General features: G+C 36.7%; 1 protein-coding gene across 1 annotated transcript in view; it reads right to left on the bottom strand.

The window, feature by feature from the left end:
- Window positions 1-23,513, bottom strand: part of LOC122816398 (multidrug resistance-associated protein 1-like) — a 786,965-nt gene that overhangs the window by 220,879 nt on the left and 542,573 nt on the right. The window contains exons 14-16 of the mRNA XM_044089156.1: window positions 20,977-21,061; window positions 20,810-20,879; window positions 2,325-2,451 (exon numbers count right to left, since the gene is read on the bottom strand). Coding sequence (XP_043945091.1) covers window positions 2,325-2,451; window positions 20,810-20,879; window positions 20,977-21,061 — 282 coding nt within the window. The remainder of the gene's footprint in view (window positions 1-2,324; window positions 2,452-20,809; window positions 20,880-20,976; window positions 21,062-23,513) is intronic.

Here is a 23,513-nt window from a genome sequence, read left to right as displayed (position 1 = left end):
GAAGGGCTTAAATGAAAGAGCCTCTATTAAGCCCACTTTAAAATCAAGGAGACTGTCAGTACAATTAAAAAAAAACAGTATACACCATTTATGGATGTAAGCTGACATATACTCCTACGCACCACATAGGTTTCATTGGGTATATATACATATATGCAAGTTTTATATTTTGCACATTTTATACGCTTTTTATTTATTATTATATTTGAATGCTTTTATATAGAAATTGTGGCTAGTTCCACTTTAAATGAATGTGATCAAGTTGTCTGTATGTTGATTGGTTGATGCACTGTATTTAAATGGACTACACCCTGAAGGTTGTTTGGTCTGATGAAGCTGTTATGTGAAAGCGCTTACCTCCTTCATTAAAAGCTTTTATCTAGTATTATATGGCTGAATTCTTCAATATACTGCCTGGTTTGTGTGTTGCCATTCTTTTTACGGGACTTATTCTTTATGTTGATGGCACCAGCACATTTGCCTCCTGTGGTGTGAATTTTTATCTTACAGTTTTACAAAATAGTAATCAGTTTGCTGACAATGATAAACTCTTGCTAGAGTTTTTTCTTAATTAGCCTCATTAACACCTCTTTGATAAAACTGCTGTAGTCAGCATTACTGCAGCTTTATGGAGATTTCAATACTTTTGGAAGAGATTTCATTAGCTTTCTTGTCTGCTGCTGTCTTGCCAAGGGGAAGTTTGCCCTTCTTTGTGTTATTGCTCACAAATGTATACAAATCTATACAAATACATCAACAGTCTGTCTTCCAGAATGAGCAAAAACTTCCATCTATTTCTGAACAGTGAAAGTTTTCATTGAGGGAGGAGATATTTGTTAATGCTTTGTTTCCGGTATTTAATTTAATGCAATACAATTTCATTTAGAACAAGTTCAGACCTATCTGATATGAACATACATTAAAGTTGTTGATTGGTCACCTCGTATTACTTATGAAACTGTAAAAGTGTATTCAAGTCGTATGTTTTAGAATGACACTTAATACTGCAGATGCCAGGCTAAAACATCATGCATCCAGAATTGTTCATCTCATAGGAAGATATTAAGCATTTTTATTCTGTATTTCTGTCAATAACTTCATTAAACTAGGTTCAAACCTCTAATGTGTTACAAGTGATTATTTTTAAAGTACACTACAACATTTTGTAAAATAGAAATCTGAAGGAAGTTTTGTAAACTCATCTGTTTTATTGATCATTCTGATATATACCAGCATAAACTAAATTATCAGTTTAACAATATGCTAGTATTATCTGATAAGAAGAGATATTAGCTTGTCAGGTCTTGCTGCTGTTACTCCGGTCTGTATTTGTACATAAGCTAGTCATTCATCTCAACACCCAGTGCAGCGATGGCCTTCACCTCTGCTCCACATGATAATTTTGTCTGATTTTCACCTCATCTCGTGCAGTCATTACACTCATACAGCAGAATGTGTTACACACTGACTTATACACAGGTCAGGCACTGTGTATGTGTCATCTTCATAAAAGTAAAGTACAACAACTGAAACAGTTACTATTTTACATTTTGGCCTTCATAGCAATGGATTGTTAAAAACTGAGTTAATATAGCTTACTTTTGCTTCATAAATGCACAATGACAATTAATCCTTTATATGTGGAAAGCACTTCCTTCATTTGGGATTCTTTGCTTGCCTGACTATCTCCTTATACATTGCAATGCCCGATATTCCTGTTAGCTGGCATCTCTTTCCTAATTACAGCATTAAAAAAATCATCCCTCCTTCATGACGTGGTCTTCACTCGATAATTTAATTCAAACATCTTGAAACCATCATGGAGTCTGCAAATATATGATCCTTTTTCATGTATACTTCTCATTTAGTTGTATCTTCTGAAGTTTTCACAACTCACTCCTACATAACAGTAGACATCAGTGTGTGTGTGTGTGTGTGTGTGTGTGTGTGTGTGTGTGTGTGTGTGTGTGTGTGTGTGTGTGTGTGTGTGTGTGTGTGTGTGTGTGTGTGTGTGTGTGTGTGTGTGTGTGTGTGTGTGTGTGTGTGTGTGTGTGTGTGTGTGTGTGTGTGTGTGGGTGTATGTCTGTGTGTGTGTGTGTGTGTGTGTGTGTGTGTGTGTGTGTGTGTGTGTGTGTGTGTGTGTGTGTGTGTGTGTGTGTGTGTGTGTGTGTGTGTGTGTGTGTGTGTGTGTGTGTGTGTGTATATATGTTTATATATTCACATTTTACCATCACTGATCCTGAATAAATCACCTCATTCTACAGTTTGTAGTCTCTATGTAGTCTCCATTAAAAGAAGCAATAGCAAATAGAAATCAGATTTACCTTAATGTCCACATGTCCTTCCAGTTTCTCCATTTCTCCAAGCAAAGCAGACAGCAGAGAGGACTTCCCACTTCCTACATGGCCAATGACAGCTACTAAGGAACCTTTAGGAATTGCTAAGTTGATTCTGGAAGAGATGCAACATACTGGGTGAATATGCCTACATTATCAATATAAGCAGTCTGACGAATGATCAGCTAAGATGGTGACACTAAGGGAGACATACACAAACTGTCATGGAAATAAAATCTAGGCTTACTGCTGTTACTCTGGTATTCTGGTATTATTAATGCATGGAACAGCTACACCGTCTGTAGCATCATAACCACTAAATGACTTTAACATGGAATAACAGTGTAGTAATAATGCTCTTTGAGCACTTGGCATATGCAGTCGTATGCAAATTCAGGTAAGAAATAGCAACATGAAATTAGTACCACAAGATCAGTGCGTTGGCATTTCTTTCCTAAATTCCTTTTACATGTGGTAATTGGACTACAAGAAATAAAAGCTGATGCATTTTGAATTAAGATCAATTAACTCATAATAAAATAGATTAATACTCGAGGTCTTATGGAGCTGCTGCCTGTAATCCAGAGTACAGAGCTTGAATCTTTCCACCTTCATTTGCCCAGTGTGTGAATTTGAGCAATTAACTTAACCAGACAGTGATCTCCAAGTTCCTGTGAAATGGAACACTTGTTTCCAGTGGGCTTTACCCAGTTAACAAATAATTAAAACAAACAAACAAAGCAATATGTGTATATGTGTGTGTGTATATATATATATATATATATATATATATATATATATATATATATATATATATATATAAAGAGAGAGAGAAAGAGATTAGATAGATATTGACAGATATATAGATGGATATTACAGATAAATATAATGAGATCAACATGAACATGTTACAAACAGCAAAAGGGACAATTTTGAAACTATGAACCATTCCACAGACTTCCGTTTTAAAACGTGTTAAATTTTCTTGTTAAAGTTGACTTGATTATATTTGATTACAGTTTATATTGACATGTGGTGATCGATAACCAGATGTTTGAGGGTACGTGCATGACATCAGAAACTTAACTAATGGGCCTGAAAGGAGAGCTGCCTACAAGATAAAGAGGTTATTTGAAATATGATAAAAGCATCCTTGTTTGTGAATAGGTTTGTTATATACTTAGATGGTGGCATTGCAACCATTCATTTGTGGAAACAAGTCTGACTTACCGTGATCGATGTTTCAAGCCTGCCATGACAGTATAAAAAAGTTTTAGTTTCAGCGAAAGAAGGGCTGCCTTTAGATATTTGCTATTCAATGTGCTATGTTAAGTAGCTATTACATCAGGTTACCGCACCGAATTTTGGAAAATAATGCTCTGAAGACTTTTTACTGAAAGTAGGGATGTCTATATACAAAATAGACTCACGTTAAATATTTTTCTAAGAGCTAATGCAATTTTGAGTAACATTACAGAGAATCTTAAAGTCTATGAAGTAGTTTAGCCAGCATAGTGTATTCAGAAATTGATTTTGCCTGCTAAGTTTTAGTAACAGGATAAAAGAAAAAGTTGAATAAGAATAAAGATAACCAGTGCCATGGCATACAGGTATAAAGCCCTAACTACAGCCCAGGGCACTCAGGTGCAATTACTGTTTCAGGCATCTGAGATGCTGGCAGACAGGGAGGGACATACCTATCCCAGCCTATCCCAGGGGAACAAGTACATGTGCGGTCTGAGTGGACGTGTGGTCCACAGAGGGGAGAACCCTCAGACAGAGCAGACAATGATAGGCAAATGCTGTGGGGGGGGGGTGAGAGTAGGCCATGAAAGAAATAAAATCCCTCCCCTGGACAGCAGTCACTGGCATGACCCACCAGGATGCCCTTAAGATCCATACCGTTCCCAGCCTGGAATTAGAGAAAGTCCAGGGGGGCCTAGTGATGGACCGTGGAATACTGGTATGGTTGAAAAACATGAAGCAATGGGCAGGATATGATATAAATGTGTGTCATCTGAATGGTAAAATGATGGATGAAAAATCTCAGTGATCAGGGGGAATGAACAATTAAAGGTAATGACTTCAGAGTGCTTGGGCTACTGAACCCTTAGATGATGTTAAGTTGATAGATACCTCATTGTGATGGATGAAAAAGTAACAGAAGGTCTGTGGTTCTTATACATTCTAGACTGAGAATGGCAATGAGCATATTTACAGAAAGTGTAAATATAAGGCACGAATGTCTCCTTCACTTCTTTTGGGATGTTGATGAGAGATGGAAGGGAGGAATGTTATCAACAGGAGTAAATAACAGGCTGAAATATAAAATAAAGATAAGATGATGGACGCTGTTTCTAACTCTGGATACGTAATGCAAAATGAAAGACCAAATGAACTTTAAAAGAGGCATGTTAGCTAATTGATCATTGAGAATGTGTGTAACAAGGTTTGCAAGGGTGGGTCTGAGACGAAGTGAACATTAAGGGTGGAAATTAATAATGATACCAGTAGATTGTGTCTATGAAGGAGTATATCAGGTGAATTATTAAGAAAGAACTATATTAAAAGGACATGAAAGGGCAATACAGCACGTATGTTTAAGGCAATATAATCAGTAATGTTTGCCTATTTAGCAGGTTGGGGGTATTTGAGGGAAAAACTGAAGCATCCTGAATGACAAGGTAATGGGTTGGAAAAAAAGCAGTCTGCTGAAGGTCATAGATATTTAAAAGGAAATGTAAAGGGTTCATATGAAAGAATTAATTAAGGATGTCTTAAGTCATTAAGAGTGAGAAAATAAAAGTATTAAAATGAAGATATCCAGCTTTTGTTTTTGCATAGAAGATAATATGAATATTTAGTCTATGCTGGTGTTGTAGAGAAATAAAGTCCTCATTACAACTCAAAGTGTGTATATATATATATATATATATATATATATATATATATATATATATATATATATATATATGGGTCTACTTCTGTTCTTCGAGAACGTATTTTGAAGAACAGATAGCCAAGACCCACTTCAATGAATGTGCACTTAACCAAAAGTGCACTTTCATGTAAATCAGTTAACCAAAGCATGGTATGGTGGGCATAAGGACATATATCCTTTTCCCCACTGTAGTGCGATCTTGCAGTTAGTATATATAAGTAGTAGAGGTGTATCCAGCAAAGTAAAACACATTTTTGCAAGGAGACGAGCCCCCCCTGCACCCCGCACACCCTGCTACTTATATATACAAACTCCGAGATTGCACTACAATGAGGAAAAGGATATATGTCCTTATCCCCACTGTACCAGTTAAGTGATTTATGTGAAAGTACACTTTCGTTTAAGTGCACGTTTGTTAAAATGGGTCTTGGCTATCTGTTCTTCAAAGAAATGTGTTTTTGAAAAACATATATATATATATATATATATATATATATATATATATATATATATATATATATGGGTCTATATCATAACTTTGAAGATTGAAAACTTCGAAAGTTAAAATATCGAACCCAAAACATCGAATGGTGAAAATAGCGAAATCCCGAAACATCGAAATCTTACCTAGGGCAAGATTTCAGTGGGCCATTCCATGGCTTCGCTATTTCCTCCACTGTGGTGCGAGAGTTACGGACCTAATGGTGTGGGTTAAGGTTAGTGGATAGTTAGTAATGTATGCATGGTGTAGTATAGCTTTGTGTTTTGTTAACTGTATGTGTGTATATTAATTAGTTTGTTTGTGTATATATTCGTAGGGCATGTGTGCAATAGTTATGGACCTTAGCATTAGGTGCAGGTTAAGGTAAGTGGATAGTTAGTAATGAAAGTATGGTTTAGTGTGGGGTTGGGTTTTGTTAACTGTATGTGTGTGGTTTATTTATTTTGGTGTGCTTGTGTTGTGTGTATGTTTCTCAGAACAGCAATTTTTTTTCCCTGGGAAAAAATTTGCTATTCTGAGTGTTCAATGTTATCAATATTCGAAATTCCAAGTTCGAACTTATGGTGTTCAGTGTTTTGGAATTTCAAATATATGATATAGACCCTATATATATATATATATATATATATATATATATATATATATATATATATATGTATATATAAAACATATATATATACACACACACACACACACACACACACACACACACACACATATATATATATATATATATATATATGTGTGTGTGTGTGTGTGTGTGTGATATGCATGTATAAACGTATATATATATATATATATATATATATATATATATATATATATATATATATATATATATATACATATACACATATATATCATACTAAAACTTTACTTGACAGCTTTTCTGTCGACTTAATTTAGTTAAAAAAAAAGTTGCCGACTTTTGTGTGAGCTTGCTATAACACTGGGGCTGGGGAATTTGACTATCCCCAGTGTTGTGCAGTTTTATACATATAATTAACAGACAGTGTGGGAGCCTGGATCCCAGTAAAAACATTGTTTTTTTTTTTATTTGCATGCTGTTAGGTTATGTCATAGAGCAAACTATGTGTATTGTCAGTAGTTTTTTTTTTTTATTTTGTCAACTTTTTGATGGTCGATGTACTGAAGTTTCAAATGACTTCATTATATATGTGCATGTGAGAGTGTTTGTGCGTGTGTGTGTGTGTGTGTGTGTGTGTGTGTGTGTGTGTGTGTGTGTGTGTGTGTGTGTGTGTGTCTGTGCATGTGTACGTGTTTATGTGTATGGTTACCATTAAATTAGTCAATCATGGCTAAAATCGACCCCTGTATGGTTGACATATATTAATTAACACTGCATCAGGTCAACTTTTGTGTGAGAAAGGATGGTCCCCAGGAAAGGGAAATATGCCCTTCTCAAGGGATCGTACAATCTCAGAGATGTTAGTCTTTTTGGCTTTTCCCACTTAGGGGTTGCCACAGCAGAACTCTGGTCCACTAATGATTGGCAGTAGATTTTTATGGTGCCGAGTTGCCAGCCTGACACTCAAACTTCAATGAAGGCATGCCCATTTACTCATGTCTTTCGAACACCACTCGACTGTGGCGAGGACGTACAGACTCCACACAGAAGGCACTCCAGCAGAGAATCGAACAGGAGAACCTCTTGCTGTGAGGCAACAACACTACTGCTGCACCACCATGGCTTGTACAATCTCAGAGATAGTATATACAATTAGCTTGGGCGGCCTTACAAAAACTGTTTGATACATTGCATGTTCCAAGAAGTAATCACACACCATGTGCAAAAGCGTGTTGACTTTGTGTGATTTGACATTACTCTGTCGATGTTAAGCATGTCAACTTAATGCCAAATGGAACTTAACAACAGCCATATGCATATATACATACTGTGTGTGTGTGTATATATATATATATATATATATATATATATATATATATAAAGAGAGAGAGAGACAGACAGATAGTTATGGATTCCGTTACTTCTGTTGAATGTTTTTTGGTCAAATTGTGATATAGCCAGCTGATATGGCCAACTCACAACTCACAAATTGTGAAAGTAATACTTTTAGGAGGAAAACAGTTTTTAGTACTTAAATTAATAAGCACCTATCCAGGCATGTCTAAGGTTCAGCTCCCAGTATTTTTCCCTGTCCACCTGATGAATCTGGGCATCTTGGGGCAATATAGCAATTGCCTCATGTACACTAACAACCCTCGCCTCCTACCACCCAACACTACAACCTGTGAGAGATGCACTTATATAGCCAAACTGGAAGCCAAGCTCTCTCCAGCCAAGACTGTACTAGGCAGTCAAGAGGAAAATGTCCACAAAAATCAGCAAGTTAGTTGTAAACCAGTCCTCAGTACACCAGCAAACAAAGTCCAAGAAAAGAGGCACTGAAAGCACTCAGAGACAAGAGGAGAAGGTAAACACCTGCACCACACCACACTCAACATATAGCTCATCAAAATCTACACCACCTAAACCCACACATAGTAACACAAAACACACACTTCATTCACGGAGGCTCTCAATAAAAATCTGCCCATACAACAGAGACTTCCAAAGCTGAAAAGCAAGTGACCACCACCTTCCAACACTACCCAAATGACACATAGCCCACAAAATCAGTGTGCCACTCAGCCTCAGCCCATAAGGCAAAACAACGTACCCAACATACTAGTCATAGGTGACTCTATATTCAGGCACATTGATGTCCCAGTCATGAGGCTAAACAAGGAGAAAGTTATTGTCTAATGTCTGTCGAGTGCCAGGATCTGCCACATAATGCAAGCACTCAGGTCACTCCACAACAAGTACAAATATGACAGTCATTGTCCATGTTGGTGTGAATGACCTGAGACGTACCTCCCTGGACTACATGAAAAGGGACATGGAGGAGCTCTTGGATCATGTAACCCAGGCAGGTATGACCCTAGCCCTGAGTAGCATCCTGCCATCGCCAAGAATGATACCACAATACAAGGACAAAATTATTAAGTTCAACAATTGCCTAAGCTTCTGGTGTCATTCTAAAGGGATCCAGTGTCTGCCTGGAATGACATGATCGACAGACCACAATGCTTTGCCAGAGATGGCCTGCACCTGTCGCCCCTGGAAGTCCGTATACTGGCTAAGGCTCTTGCCACACCTATAGTGCCTTTTTTAGGCAAGGTTCAAATGAGAAACTCACCACTGTAGCATGTATAAGCAAGCAAAATCTGAGGGTAATGCTACTCAATGCTAGAAGTCTAAACCTCAAAATGCACTCACTTGAGGCACTCCTTAAAATGGAGAACATTGACATCTGTGCAGTGACAGAGGCCTGGTTCAAGACTCCAGAGAGCACCCCTGCATTACCAGGCTATAACTCATATCACACCTTTCGGCCACCTAACCTGGACTGAAACACTAAAGGAGGAGGCATGTCCATATTCATTAAGCATATCCACACCTCCAAGCTAGTTGCTCAACATAATGCATCCGAAATTATCCAAGTTCAACTAACACTGGCAAGACTGCAATCCAGGTTGTAGCTTGTTACAGATCCCCCACCATGCCCCAGGATGCCCTCTCCACATTTCCTGATATACTGGATAATATTAAGGTACAGCCCAATACCCTATAATGGGCAATTTCAACTACCCTACCATTAACTGGGAAAACTACTCATGTTTTGGTTTTATTCATGTACTAACTCATTTGCTCAAAGCTTTCTGGAATTCATAAATTCCAACACCTTGGATCAGCTTGTCCATACCCCCACCAGGGACAGCAGCATCCTGGACCTGGTCATTACCAATATGGGCAAATGATGTTTCACACCAGAGGTCAACTCCTTGCTGGCCAGATCTGACCACAAGCGAATCACCCTAGACATCAGTATTCTGCCCCCACCCCCCATTAAGGAAACCACCGTAAAAACTTCTCCAAAGCCAACTTCATGCTTCTTAAGACAGAAGTGGCAAGCTTTACAACACCTATACAGATGGAGAATAGAGGTATGACTGCTGAATTCTATACAAATGCACTGTATAAGCACATACACGAGTGAATGGATCGTGCCATCCCCAACAGAACCAAGATGCTATCCTCCAAAAAAAGGAAGCCAATCTGGTGGTCCACTCCCATAAACAAACTCGACAACAGAACAAAGAAGCTGTTGCAAAAAAGAATAAAATCCCCTGATTACAGGAGATCCCTGGTCAGCCTCAGTAAGAAGCTGAGATCCATCATAAAATCCTCTAAAGCTAGTTATGAAAATAAAATCGCCACTGATTCTAAAAACAACCACAAAGCATTCTACAGCTATGTCAAGAATCTCAATGGCAGCACTCAGATCTGCTCTGAGCTACAACACAATGGCACTAGATATACAGAACCAACTGATATTGCCAACATCCTGGCAGATAGGTTCAGTGCAAACTTCACCCGCCCTCACCCCCCAAAGGGCCCATCACTATACCAGAAGAATTCAAAGCCCCTGGAATCATGGCTGCACAAGTAAAGATCGCACTGTCCAAAGTCAAGAACACAGCATCCATGGGACCTGACAACATCCCAGGCTGCATTCTACACGAACTACAGAATGAACTGGCACCCCACCTAAGTACCATGTTCAATCATAGCCTCACTTCAGGCTTTGTGCCTACTGAATGGTGCACAGCAACAGTTATCCCACTCCACAAAGGGGGTGCCACCACGGACCTGGGGAACTACTGCCCATAAACCTGATGAGCATGGTCTACAAGGTCATGGAACATATCATCTTGGAGCTTATAAACAAGCACATAGGTAACCTCCAAACTCTGGACCCCACTCAGTTTGAGTTTGTAAAAGATAGTTCAGTTTTCCTAAACCTGATTGACTTCTCTGAAGTAGTCACCAGAGCCATGAACAAGGGTAAGGTGGTGCACACAGCCTATCTTGACCTTGCCAAGGTTTTTGACACCACCCCCCCCCACTCTGGAATTATAAATAAACTCACTAGACTGGGCATAAATCCCTATGTCACAAGATGGGTGGCCAACTGGCTCACTGACAGAACCCACACAGTGAAAGTAGCCGACTCCAAATCCAACTTCAGGCTAGTGACAAGTGGAGTACCACAAGGCTCAGTCCTGGGTCCTCTCCAATTTGGCATCTACCTCTCAGAAGTCCAGGCTAATACAGCAGGTCTTTGGCTAATGAAGTTTGCAGACAACTGTAAACTAGGTGCCATAATAGAATCGCCTAATGATGTGGACATTCTACAAAGGGGCCTCACTGAGACCGATGCTTGGTGTCAAAGTCATGGCCTCAAGCTCAATGCCAAGAAGTGCATTGTCATCCCCTTTGGGAAAAACACTGTACCCAAAAATTACCACATAGGCAGTAGCCTACTAAATACAGAAAGTGTGATAAGAGACCTTGGGACACAGGTGGACAGTAGTCTCTTCTTTGGTAATCACATCGCCACAGTAGTCAGGAAATTCTTCTACGTGGCACACCTCATCACAAAGGGGTTCACCTCCAGAAAACAAGAGGTCATTGTTCCTCTCTACTCATCCCTCATCAGACCCATTATAGTGTACAACACCCCGTTTGGCATGTACCTCACAAGACATCTACAATAACTAGAAAGGCGACAGAAATACCTCACTAACAGGATTACTGGCCTCAAACAGATGTCATATGCAGACCGTCTCAAAAAACTCCAGCTCTACTCCATTGCTTATTGCCTACTCAGAGGTGACCTCTGCCTAACATCCATGTCTGTTGGACATGCTACACTTAAAGAAACCCCAATCCCTCCGAGCCACATGCTCCAGGGACCTAAACCTTGCCACCACAATAAACAGAACATGCTGATAGATTCCTGTCCCAGAGACTTCTCATGCTCTGGAACAGACTACCCATTCATGTCAAGTAAAGCTCCTCATTAGCCCTCTTTAAGAAAAATCTCGACAATTGGATGGGAAATAGGAAATTCACCCTGGGGATCACTTCTGTGGCTCTGGTAGACAGGAGAGCAGGAAAATGGCTTTCTTGGGTAGCGAAAGCCAGGGAACTTTTTTGGCGAGGCTTATATAGGCCCCAGGGCCGATAGCCTGGTACCTACCTATGAACCTATGTTGTACATGTAGGTGGCTTGTCCTCTTCAAAAACAGCATTTGCACTGTTTCCATTCAATGTCTTCAGGAGTTCACCATTGTTGGGCGACATGTTTTACTATCAAATGGATTTAGTTTTGGCAAAGTGAGTGTGCGCAGAGGTTTTTTTGTTGTTCACATTTAACACTAGATGCATACCCACACATATACACACAAACACACACACAAATGTATACACATATATAATATAGGATGAGAGAGAGAGAGACACACACACACACGTACATAAAATATATCTATGTATCTATACATACATATAATATATATACACATCCATGCATACACACACAACTAGGCATTTCTAAATATATCGTATCTATTATATCTATGTACCTATATAGCTACATATATATATATATATATATATATATATATATATATATATATATATATATTATGTGTGTGTGTGTGTGCGTGTGTGTACATATATTTAATGTCGAAATACAAAATGTTGAAAATGGAATATGCCCTTTCCCCGTTGCAGTGCAATCCCTGAGTTGGAATATATAAGTAGCAAGGGATATGCAGGAGGGCTTGCCCCCATGCATAAGATACATTTAACAGTTTGTGCTTTGACATTTAGTAATTTCAACATCTAGCATGTTCAGCATTTAAATACGTAGCCACGTATATGGTTATAAATACATGCACGCATATGCACACACACACGCACACACACACATATGTGTATGTGTATATATATATATATATATATATATATATATATATATATATATATATGTATATATGGGTTACTTTTAGTTAATCGACAGCCCACTTCATCGAAACCAACTTCACCAATACGGCAGAACATCGACAACGGGAGAGCTGACGTTACCCAAATGGTAAGTAACCATTTGGCCATCCCGACTACAACAACTACCAGTAAAGCAAACCTACCAATATGGGAGGCTATACCCCCCACACCCCCTTACTAAATATTCCAACTCCAAGAACGCACTGCCACAGGGGTAAGGGGCGAAGTTCAGGTTGATGGCCAAATGGTTACTTACCGTGTGGGTAACGTCGGCTCTCCCGTTGTCGATGTTCTGCCTTGTTGGTGAAGTTGATTTAGATGAAGTGGGCTGTCGATTAACTAAAGGTAACCAATATATATGTATTATAATAATAATAATAATAATAATAATATATATATATATATATATATATATATATATATATATATATATATATAGGTTCACTTTATAATTTCGAAATACTGAAATCCTGAATAAAGTCGAAAGTTGAAAATCGCGAAAGTGCATAATCACAAATCTAAATATCTCAAATACGCAGTTATGGCTTTACAGTGCATTGCGTGCGGTGTTGTGACTGGATGGTGCTTCGTCTTGTGTATGGATTTAGGTGTAATTTAAGGTAAGTGAGTGTTTTGTTAGGGTTTTGTGTGGGAGTTTGAGTGTGTGTGAATGTGTTTGTTAGTTGTACATGTGGGTTAGGGTAGGCAGGTGAAAGTATGGGTGTGTAAGTGTTGGATGTGTTGGTATTTGTATATGTGTGATGTTTGTGTGTGTGCGAGGGGCTGTAGAATGTGTGGGTGTGAGTTTCCTTTCTGTGTGTGTTTGTGCGATCTCAGAGTTGATATATATAAGTAGGAGGGTGTGGGGTGCAGGTGGCTTGCTTATATGTAGTGTAGGTTTACTTGTTTATGTTTTTGTGTTTGTGTGTGTTTTGTTTGTTATGGTTTTGGTTGGATGATGTACGTGTTGTGTGGTGTATGGTGTGTTTCTTTTCATGATTTTGAGTTTCGTGACTATGTAGTTTTTGGATTTAGGCTGTTCGACTTTATGGTTTTGAAATACTGAAATTCGGGATTTCAGTATTTCGAAATTGTAAAGTGAATCCATAAATATATATATATATACATATATATATATATATATATATATATATATATATATATATTATATGTGTGTATGTGTGTGTGTGTGTGTGTGTGTGTGTGTGTGTGTGTGTGTGTGTGTGTGTGTGTGCGTATGAGTCTACTTTGACCCATTGAAATAACACTTCAGCGAAACTCAGTTTCACTAGTCTGGTTTCATGAAAGTGCATTTCTCTGGAAATGCACTTTCATGAAACTACAGATCACCAAAGAATTAAAAAAAACAAAAAAAAAACAAATACACAACACTATATTATGCAGGGGGGCAATCCCCCCCCCCCTTACCCTCTGCTACTGATATATAGCAACTCTGAGATCGCACTACAGTGGAGAAAAGGAAAATTCCCTTAGCCCCACTGTACCGCGATCTCTAACAACAATCTCAGTAAACTGTAGTTTCACGAAAGTGCATTTCTGGAGAAATACACTTTTGTGAAACCGGACTAGTGAAACTGAGTTTCGCTGAAGTGTTATTTCGATTGGTCAAAGAAGACCCAATAAATATATCTATATATATATATATATATATATATATATATATATGTATATAGATATATATCTATATATATATATATATATATATATATATATATATATATGGGGCTACATTGCATTACCAAAATTACACTTTACCAAACTTTAAATCAACAAGACGACTACACCAAAAACCTACTTTAACGAATGGTCACATCACAGGAGTTTTAATTTGGGAAAGGAAGTACTTGGCCAACATTACACAACAAACACAGTGAAGCATATCAAACCCACCCAAGTGGGGGATTTTGCCCCCACCCCTCCAACTAAATATACCGGCTCTGAGATTGCACTATAGTGGGGAAAAGGGCAAATGTCCCTTTGTTGGCGATCTGCTTCCTTTCCCAAATTAAAATTCCTGTGATGTGACCATTCATTAATGTTAGATATTAAATATTCTGAAAGAAAAAGCTTGCTTAAATGCAGAAACAGAGTTTAGTAATATGTGATCAGCAACCATACTAAATGACTGTGGCTTAAAAAAATAAGGAACTTGCTTATGAGTGTATTACACACACATCAAGAAAGCTGACTTCTTACAGACGTGACAAGAATGTAATCTGCTTTCACTGGACAACAGGACATGCTTTTCTAAGAAAGTTTAAAAATGTGCTTTTCTGATCCACAAGGCGTTTCCTTGAAGACAGTTTACTTATCAGCATTTGCACAAGAACAGATGTGTTAGCATTTGCGTCATCAAGGCAGTATCTTTCCAAAACCTAGAGGGTGTGTGTTTAACTAAAATATGTATAAAAAGTCTATATTAAATCTAGTTATGTTAGAGGTATGGTAGGGACGCAAGTTCTGAGGTAAATGTTATATCTCTCATATCATCTGTACTATATGAGAAGTAAAGTTGGAACAGTACTTTTAAGCTGCAACGTTTGTCCAGTTTGGTTTATTATAACAAGTTATTGGTTACTGCTCTCTAAAGTTGATGCTGCAAAGTATATTCTCTCATCAGTGTATATTCTGCAAGTTTCTGTATGCGACAGACTGTGAATGCAAATATAACTAGACTTTGAATTTTAGCAGAATCCAGCCAGCAAATCCCACAGCAAGAGCAAGCAGCAAGCAGCAGTAAGCAGAGATCTAAATATTTTTTCAATGGCGAGGCAGCTGAGTGACTAGCACCATATAATTTTTCAATGGCAAGCTAGCCTGCATTTGAACCTAAAATCTGCATTTGAACCTAAAAATTTGCATTTGAACCTACACTCTGCATTCAACCACAGGGGGAGTGATGGTAAGCTCTGCAGAGGGTTACTTCAGTTAAATTGCAGTAACTAACATTTGTACGTATGTGTCAATTCTGAACAGAAGTATTCCAGTTTATGCAGCTTGCAGTAGTAAAGTTTTTTAGACGTCTACATCCGGAGTGAGACAGAAGTTCCAGTCGCAGTGCCATAATTTCACTAAAGAAAAGGGGGATATCCACTAGCCCAACAGTCCACTGCCTGTTGTGCTTTCCCAGCTTCTCAAGTGACTTTGAAAAATTTCCAGCCATCTGCAACAACAGCCTGATCACCTATTTTCTTGCTCACTGGTAAGACTTTTTTCTACGTCACATTTTTTGTATGGATGCTATTCGACAGTTTGGATATTGGACAGTTTGCATATTTTAGACAGTTTGGATATTAGACAGTATGGATATTTTCATGCATAATTCAAGCAAATGTAAAAAATTGCAATGTTGGTATACACAGCACATTAGTAAATGTAAAACCTTAGTAGGGCAGGTTGATAGTAAGGCATTATGCAAATGTTTTACAATATTTAACTGGTATCTCAAAGAAAACCATGTGAAATATGACAAATGTTTATTGTGTGCTTCAACAAAAATTGCATTTTGTGTATTATGTCATAAAAAAGTATTACATGATGTTGCTAAAACAATAGACTGTGAAGACAGATCTGTTCATGATAAAGAATTAACTAAGGCTAAAGTGTTTCTGTTATATTCAGATGTTAAACAGTTATGTCCTGTCTCCACATGTGAGTCAAATCAGTTACTGATAGAACCCTTAGTACATTTTGTTACAAAAAAATGTAGTAAACTTCTAAAAAAGAGACACAATGAGTTCAGGAAGTTTAGACAAGTTATACAAACATTTTTTCAAAAGTGCATAGGAGTTTCAGATTCAGCAGAACAGGTTCCTGAGACATATCAGGCAGACCACGAGGAGACTCTTAAACAGTTACAAGATGAAGAAAATAGATTAGCTGAACTGACAGAGACTGACTTCCTACATACATTGGGAAAGAGTAGGAAACTACAGCTGATCTGTACAAAAGAAATATATTTTATAATATGTTTGTGTTTTGAAAATGGTTAAGCTTACATGGTAGGATGGTAGGATCTGACAAATCATTCTCAAATGTTTAAAACTTCCATTCAATTAAAGCAATGTATTTATCAGTACTACAGTAAAGTAGAGCATATGACTGCCATTCTTAGCATAGTCAAAAGGTAAACAAAACTGTTCTAGTGTATAAAATTAAATAAAAATAGATAATAAGAGTAAAAAGTTAAAGTCACAAGACTGACATGATTGTATAAAGATATACAGATATAAGACAGACATGCATGCATGTTATTTTCATCTAGAGTACATTTGTTTACAATGCACAAAAGCAAAAGGCAGACAACAGCAAATATAAATAATGTAAGTATAAACATACGTTAATTAAGCTATCTATTTATTTTTTTTACATTTTTTTTTTTTTTTTTATAAAAGTTCTGAATTTTAAAAAGAAATAAAATCACGGATGGTATTAGTCAAACAGTCTTTGTAAAATGAATGTCAGAACAGTTAAATAAATAAATAAAAATACTGAAATCAAAAGTTAAAAAATATATATGATTAAAGGAAAAATGCTAAAAAAGGGTTAACTGAAAATGTGAGCTCAGACCTTCCTAAACTGGATGAATAGTTACAGGAAATGTTGAAAAGATAAGATAAGAAACAAGACTGCTAGACAAGTGGCTTGAGTTTTTCTGAAAACTTATTGTTATTAAAACATAATTGTTAAAATGTTCACATGCAACACTATTTGGTAACTATAATAAAACATCACAATTGTGCATATACGTCACTGATAAAAAAAAAAAAAACCTTAGTTACATCAAGTATAGCCAACAGATGGGTTATAGTATACATACAGTTCAAATAAAGTATACAGGAGGGTACAAATAACTACTAGTAGTAGAAATAGACAGCAAAGGCAACAGAAAACAAAAAATGATCAGATCAGACAAAGGTCTACAGTTTAATAACCTAATTAAGCAAATGTATAACCAAAGTGTTGGGCTGACATATATTATAAAACAGATAAACAATACTGCAGTACTACAGGGGGAGGGGTACTTTATCAGTTTTACACACTGTGTGAGCAGTATGTGTTGCAAAAGGGTCTGAAATACAGCTAAGAGCAGAAGTTCCTTCTTAACAATACTCTTTTAGGGGGAAGGAAAAAACAGGTATTAGTGTATTAGACATACTGGTAAACTGGATTAAACCTTACAGAATAAGCTATTTTATAAGTTGCTAATAGCTATCATAATGGTTATTATTGTATTGTTTAGTATTAAATTGTATTTACAACCTGTTAAACTGTAAAGCTATACAAAAGATGGTTTAAAAAAACAAGAGATGGCTTAAAATTGATAACAGCTATACAAGAGAGAGTAAAGATATGTAAAAAAATTGAACAAGATTGGTCACTATTTCAATATGTTTTTGGCAATATTAATGCTATTAAATTTGTAAGATTAGACTAAATTTACTTTACAGTCTTTGTATGTACAAACGTAGAAAATTTCAGTACAAATGATAGTCTTCGTATGCACAAATACAGAATAATTTAGTACAAATTAAATTAATGTCTAGCAATGAATATGTGTGAAAAAACATGTTTTAAAAAATTGGGTTCAGGATAGCTGCTAGATTGAAATGCATGAATAGCAAACAGTCTGTGTAAATACATACTGTACAGAATACATTGTAATAAGTTTAAAAGTAATTTGTCAAGTTGTAATATCACTGGTTTTACCCCAGTAAAATAATTGCTTTCAAATATTTATTATCTAAGCCCAGTTCAGTACTTTATGTTCACTTCACTGTCAACCAAGATGTTAATGAGCAGTTCAAAGACATGATCATAATGTTATGGTTAAAATGACATTGAAACTGTATATTTTCAGTAGTGTATAAATGCTTGCAGTAGCACATGCTTCTTGTCTCTTATAGTTAATTCAACAAGTTGCAAAGAGTTAATGAAACAGTTCTAAGTCATAAATTAAATTCTGTAATTGCAAAATAATAAATTAATCAAGTTAAATTAAAGCAGACACAGCTCATAACTGATAAAATATTTTCACAGAATGGTCTGCAAAAGAAAAAGTTGTTAAATACATTCAGTTTGTTAGTAATACTTTAATATCACTGTATTAACTATGTAAAATTGCATTTTGATTTGTTGTATCAAAAGACTATATAATGTGATAAAAAAATACATATCAGTATAAAATGTTTTGAGTATGTTTAAAAACAGAGGGAATTGTTAGATATTAAATATGCTGAAAGAAAAAGCTTGCTTAAATGCAGAAACAGAGTTTAGTAATATGTGATCAGCAACCATACTAAATGACTGTGGCTTAAAAAAATAAGGAACTTGCTTATGAGTGTATTACACACACATCAGGAAAGCTGACTTCTTACAGATGTGACAAGAATGTAATCTGCTTTCACTGGACAACAGGACATGCTTTTCTAAGAAAGTTTAAAAATGTGCTTTTCTGATCCACAAGGCGTTTCCTTGAAGACAGTTTACTTATCAGCATTTGCACAAGAACAGATGTGTTAGCATTTGCGTCATCAAGGCAGTATCTTTCCAAAACCTAGAGGGTGTGTGTTTAACTAAAATATGTATAAAAAGTCTATATTAAATCTAGTTATGTTAGAGGTATGGTAGGGATGCAAGTCCTGAGGTAAATGTTATATCTCTCATATCATCTGTACTATATGAGAAGTAAAGTTGGAACAGTACTTTTAAGCTGCAACGTTTGTCCAGTTTGGTTTATTATAAAAAGTTATTGGTTACTGCTCTCTAAAGTTGATGCTGCAAAGTATATTCTCTCATCAGTGTATATTCTGCAAGTTTCTGTATGTGACAGACTGTGAATGCAAATATAACTAGACTTTGAATTTTAGCAGAATCCAGCCAGCAAATCCCACAGCAAGAGCAAGCAGCAAGCAGCAGTAAGCAGAGATCTAAATATTTTTTCAATGGCGAGGCAGCTGAGTGTCTAGAACCATATAATTTTTCAATTAAAGTAAGTTTTAATAGTCATCTCGCTGTTTTAAAGTTTGGTAAAGTGTCATTTTGGTAATGCAAACTAGACGGCCCTAACTGCACACCTCTATCTGCTCCCAGCTTATGTAACTTTCTCTAACGTTCTAGACCTTGTCTCACATTAACTTCTCTATCCTAAGCACATTACATACATTCTTATCTGCATAATGTAAGATTTTACATCTGGTGACAAAACTATTGTTAGTCCTTCTGAATGATGTAGGATTCAAAATCTGACAGACAATGATTAGTTTGCTGTAGTAAATCCTTGTTTTTCATGTATATGTTGCTTTGAATATTTTCTGTAAACCAGTTTTTGATTGTTTACTTATTATTGCAAATGATAATCTGTAGAACATGTGGAGCATTTCTCCCCGGGCCACCACTGAAAAAGGGCTACTTGGCTCAGTTGGACAAACCCAGTCAACAAATGTAAAATAAATAAATAAATAAATAAATTATGTATATTTATATTTATATTTATATTTATATTTATATATGGATCCCTATTACATTATTGAAAAGCCAGAAGACAGAAATTCACAAGATCGAGACCACAACATCGCAAGTGCACAACAAATAAAGTTTACATTGCCGTAAGTTAAAAGAACAAATCACAAGTGAGCACGTTAGACACCAGCTGTAACATCTGAATAGAGATCGCAGACAGCTACTACAGTTAAATTCATAATTTAACAGTCAAATATACATTTCTCAACATTTTTTCAGGGGGACAAGCACCCCCTGTATCCCCCACACCCCCTGCAAATTATATATACTATCTCCGAGATCGCACTATATCGGGGAAAAGGGTAAATTTGCTGATCGTCACTGTGCCATGACCTCCATTAACAAGCATTGAAAAAGGTACAATTCTTAATAAAAAGTGTTTAAATTTAGTACGTGTTTTTTTGTCTGTGTCTGCGATCACTTTTCAGACGTTCCAGCTGGTGTCTGGCATGCGCAGTTGCAGTTTGTTCTTGTGGATCTACAATTAGCCTTTAATACATTTAATAAGAATTTTTTTAAATCTAAATTCAAAATGAAAAGTGTCGTACCTTTTCAGACTTGGGGGGTCTGTAACTGACCAGCTGAAAGTTCCATTCTTCACCGTGATACTATATTCTGCTAAAAGGATGTAATGTGATGATGTCAGATAATTCGGAAATTACAAATCAGCTTTTGTTTTAACACGTCTATTGTAATGTATAAATGATGTACTTACAAAATGCATTGATTCTGTCTATGTTGTATTCTTTCAGCTCTTCGTGGCTAAGGAAAGTAGCCAGACGCTTCAAAGAAACAGCTGCCTGATTTAACATAAATAATCATATTATTTCTGTATTTTGAAATAAGTTGTATCTAATACAGTTCTTCACATGTGCATCTAAGGCACAGCTGGAAGATTAAACCTGTTCACATATCTATAAAGAATGGGTGTATTGTTTAAGTTTAATACTGGGTACAAATAAACAACATGATAAAAACTTAAAAAAATGCAATTATGTAAATGTAGTTATCATGAATGTAGATCTTTGACATGTACACTCTTTCTCTTTCAGCAGTAAAACAATGGATTTACCTTAGTTACATCCATCACTTTTTGAGCAGTAAGTACATGCCCTTTGACATGTGGGTAGGGCCTTGATATTTTAGCTGTACAATCACTAATCTGACCCGAAGACTATCACAGTTTTCAGTGACTCAGATCTCTGACTTCACATTCACTGTGGGTTACACCTGTAGCACAGAAATTACAGCTAGAAATGGATCTGAAGCTTTGAAAGGAAGACTATTAGGTAAGAAATTATGATGCCCATTATTATTTTTAGAGTCATTTGGCAAAATAGCACTAAAAGGATTAGGAGCAATAACACCGTTGTCTCAGTTGGACAGCACATAGTCTATCACTACAAGCTGTGGATTTTGAACTTCTTGTTTTGTCTCAGAGCACAGGTGTACTTAAATTTTTTTTTTAATTTTATTTTGAAGCATATATTATACTGTAATAATGCAACACTGACGTGACTGTCCATTGCTGACTGTACTGCACTTTGCATATTATTTTTGTATGTAACCTGTTCTTTATTTGTACTTGCCCTTGCCCTAGTGACCCAGGATGTGGCCAAAAAGGGTCTTTAGACCAGTTCACTTACTCAGTTAACAAAGCATAAATAAAAATATAAATAATAAAAAAATGCTATAGTGAGGTAACACATTAAGAGGAACAGAGGCAGTCTTATCTGATATGGACCTGGATATTCTTAGCTCATACTCTTTCTTGTGATGGTTTGTGAACAATACAGAAGTGACAGACAGAAAATTTGCAATGTGCTGGTTAATGTTTGACAACCCTACTGAAATTCTGGCTCTTTCTTAACATTTTTTAAGCACTTGATGACCTTTGTGTATTTCAGGCAGGACTTCAGCTCACTCAAGTATGGTTACTACAGTTCAGGGTTGATATAACAACAGGCCATTATGTTCTGATAGTTGTACTGACTGCGTAGCCATTACACAATAGAAGTTTGATTTGTGTCTGACATCTGGCCATCCATTTCAAACATATTGGATAGCTTGTAACTCGCAGTCATTTTAGGTAACTTAATTTGGCTTTTTATGTCTCTTAGTAATCACAGGTTTGACTGTCATTACACTAACACATAAGCAAGAATGTCCTTTTTGGTATTGGATAATGGTTGGTCTTAAACAGCATTTCTGGTTAACACTTCTGCAACAACTAGCTGTTTTTCATACTTACGGATCTGGCATTGAAACTACTCAGTTTTATCAGCAGTCTCTGGTACCTGTGTGGCAATTTGTCTAGATCAATGGTTTACAGTCACTCTAGAGCTGAAAACTCTATAGCCATAACAGCTATCTAGAGAATTTCTCACATGCTCACACAACTGCAAGTCATGCTTTTTCACTCTATGCATATGCATCTCAACATTGGTTAGCATTATGGAGCAATAGAGAGCAGGATGTAACACTTGTTCATCCAATCCATCTGAAGTAACGTTGCACCTATTCTATACCTACTAGCATCTGCACTTACTACTGTCAGTATTGTGACATCATACTAGCCGTGGAGTTGTTGATAGCATTCTTTTTACTCTTCTGAAAGCTAGGGATCAAGCATTTCCCCATGAACTTGGCACATCTTTATTTAAGTTTACCATCAAAATGTGGAAAATCAAAATAATTTTCCATGTTTTAATCGAACCAGCCCCCCTGCACCGCCCACAATCCCTGCATATTATATATTCCAACTACAAGATTGCACTACAGTGAGAAAAGGGTACATTTCCTGATCTCCACTGTAGTGCAATCTGTTATCAGAACGTCAATTCCACATTAGCGAATGCACACTACCATTCACTAATGTGGAGTCAAACTTTTTCTGGATCAACATTGCTTGAATTTCAAAACAGCCTTTTGACCTTCCAAGCTATGCATAAGTGCTGATCTAAATGTTGATGGTAAATCCTTTATTTATCGGGTCAGTTAATGGATGTAACACAGTTGAAAAGTCAGGCACAAACTTGCCAAAGAGGTTAATCATGACTAGGGCTTGTGTTAACTTAGTCACACAGGTCAGATTTTGCAACTTAGGTATTATTTTGGTCTTGTTTGCAGCTGGTCTGATTTCATTAGCACTTATGCTGTAAACAAAGTACAGGAGCTTAGTTTTTTCCAAAACATTTGCCTTGATTTAATTTTTAACCCAGAGTTTTTTGATAGCTTGGAGCACTGCCCCTA

This window comes from Protopterus annectens, chromosome 12.part0, assembly GCF_019279795.1.
Source record: "Protopterus annectens isolate FY-2018-M chromosome 12.part0, PAN1.0, whole genome shotgun sequence".
Lineage (NCBI taxonomy): Eukaryota > Metazoa > Chordata > Ceratodontiformes > Protopteridae > Protopterus > Protopterus annectens.
The sequence above is the reverse complement of the archived record's forward strand: the minus strand, read 5'-3'. Positions and strand labels throughout refer to the sequence as shown.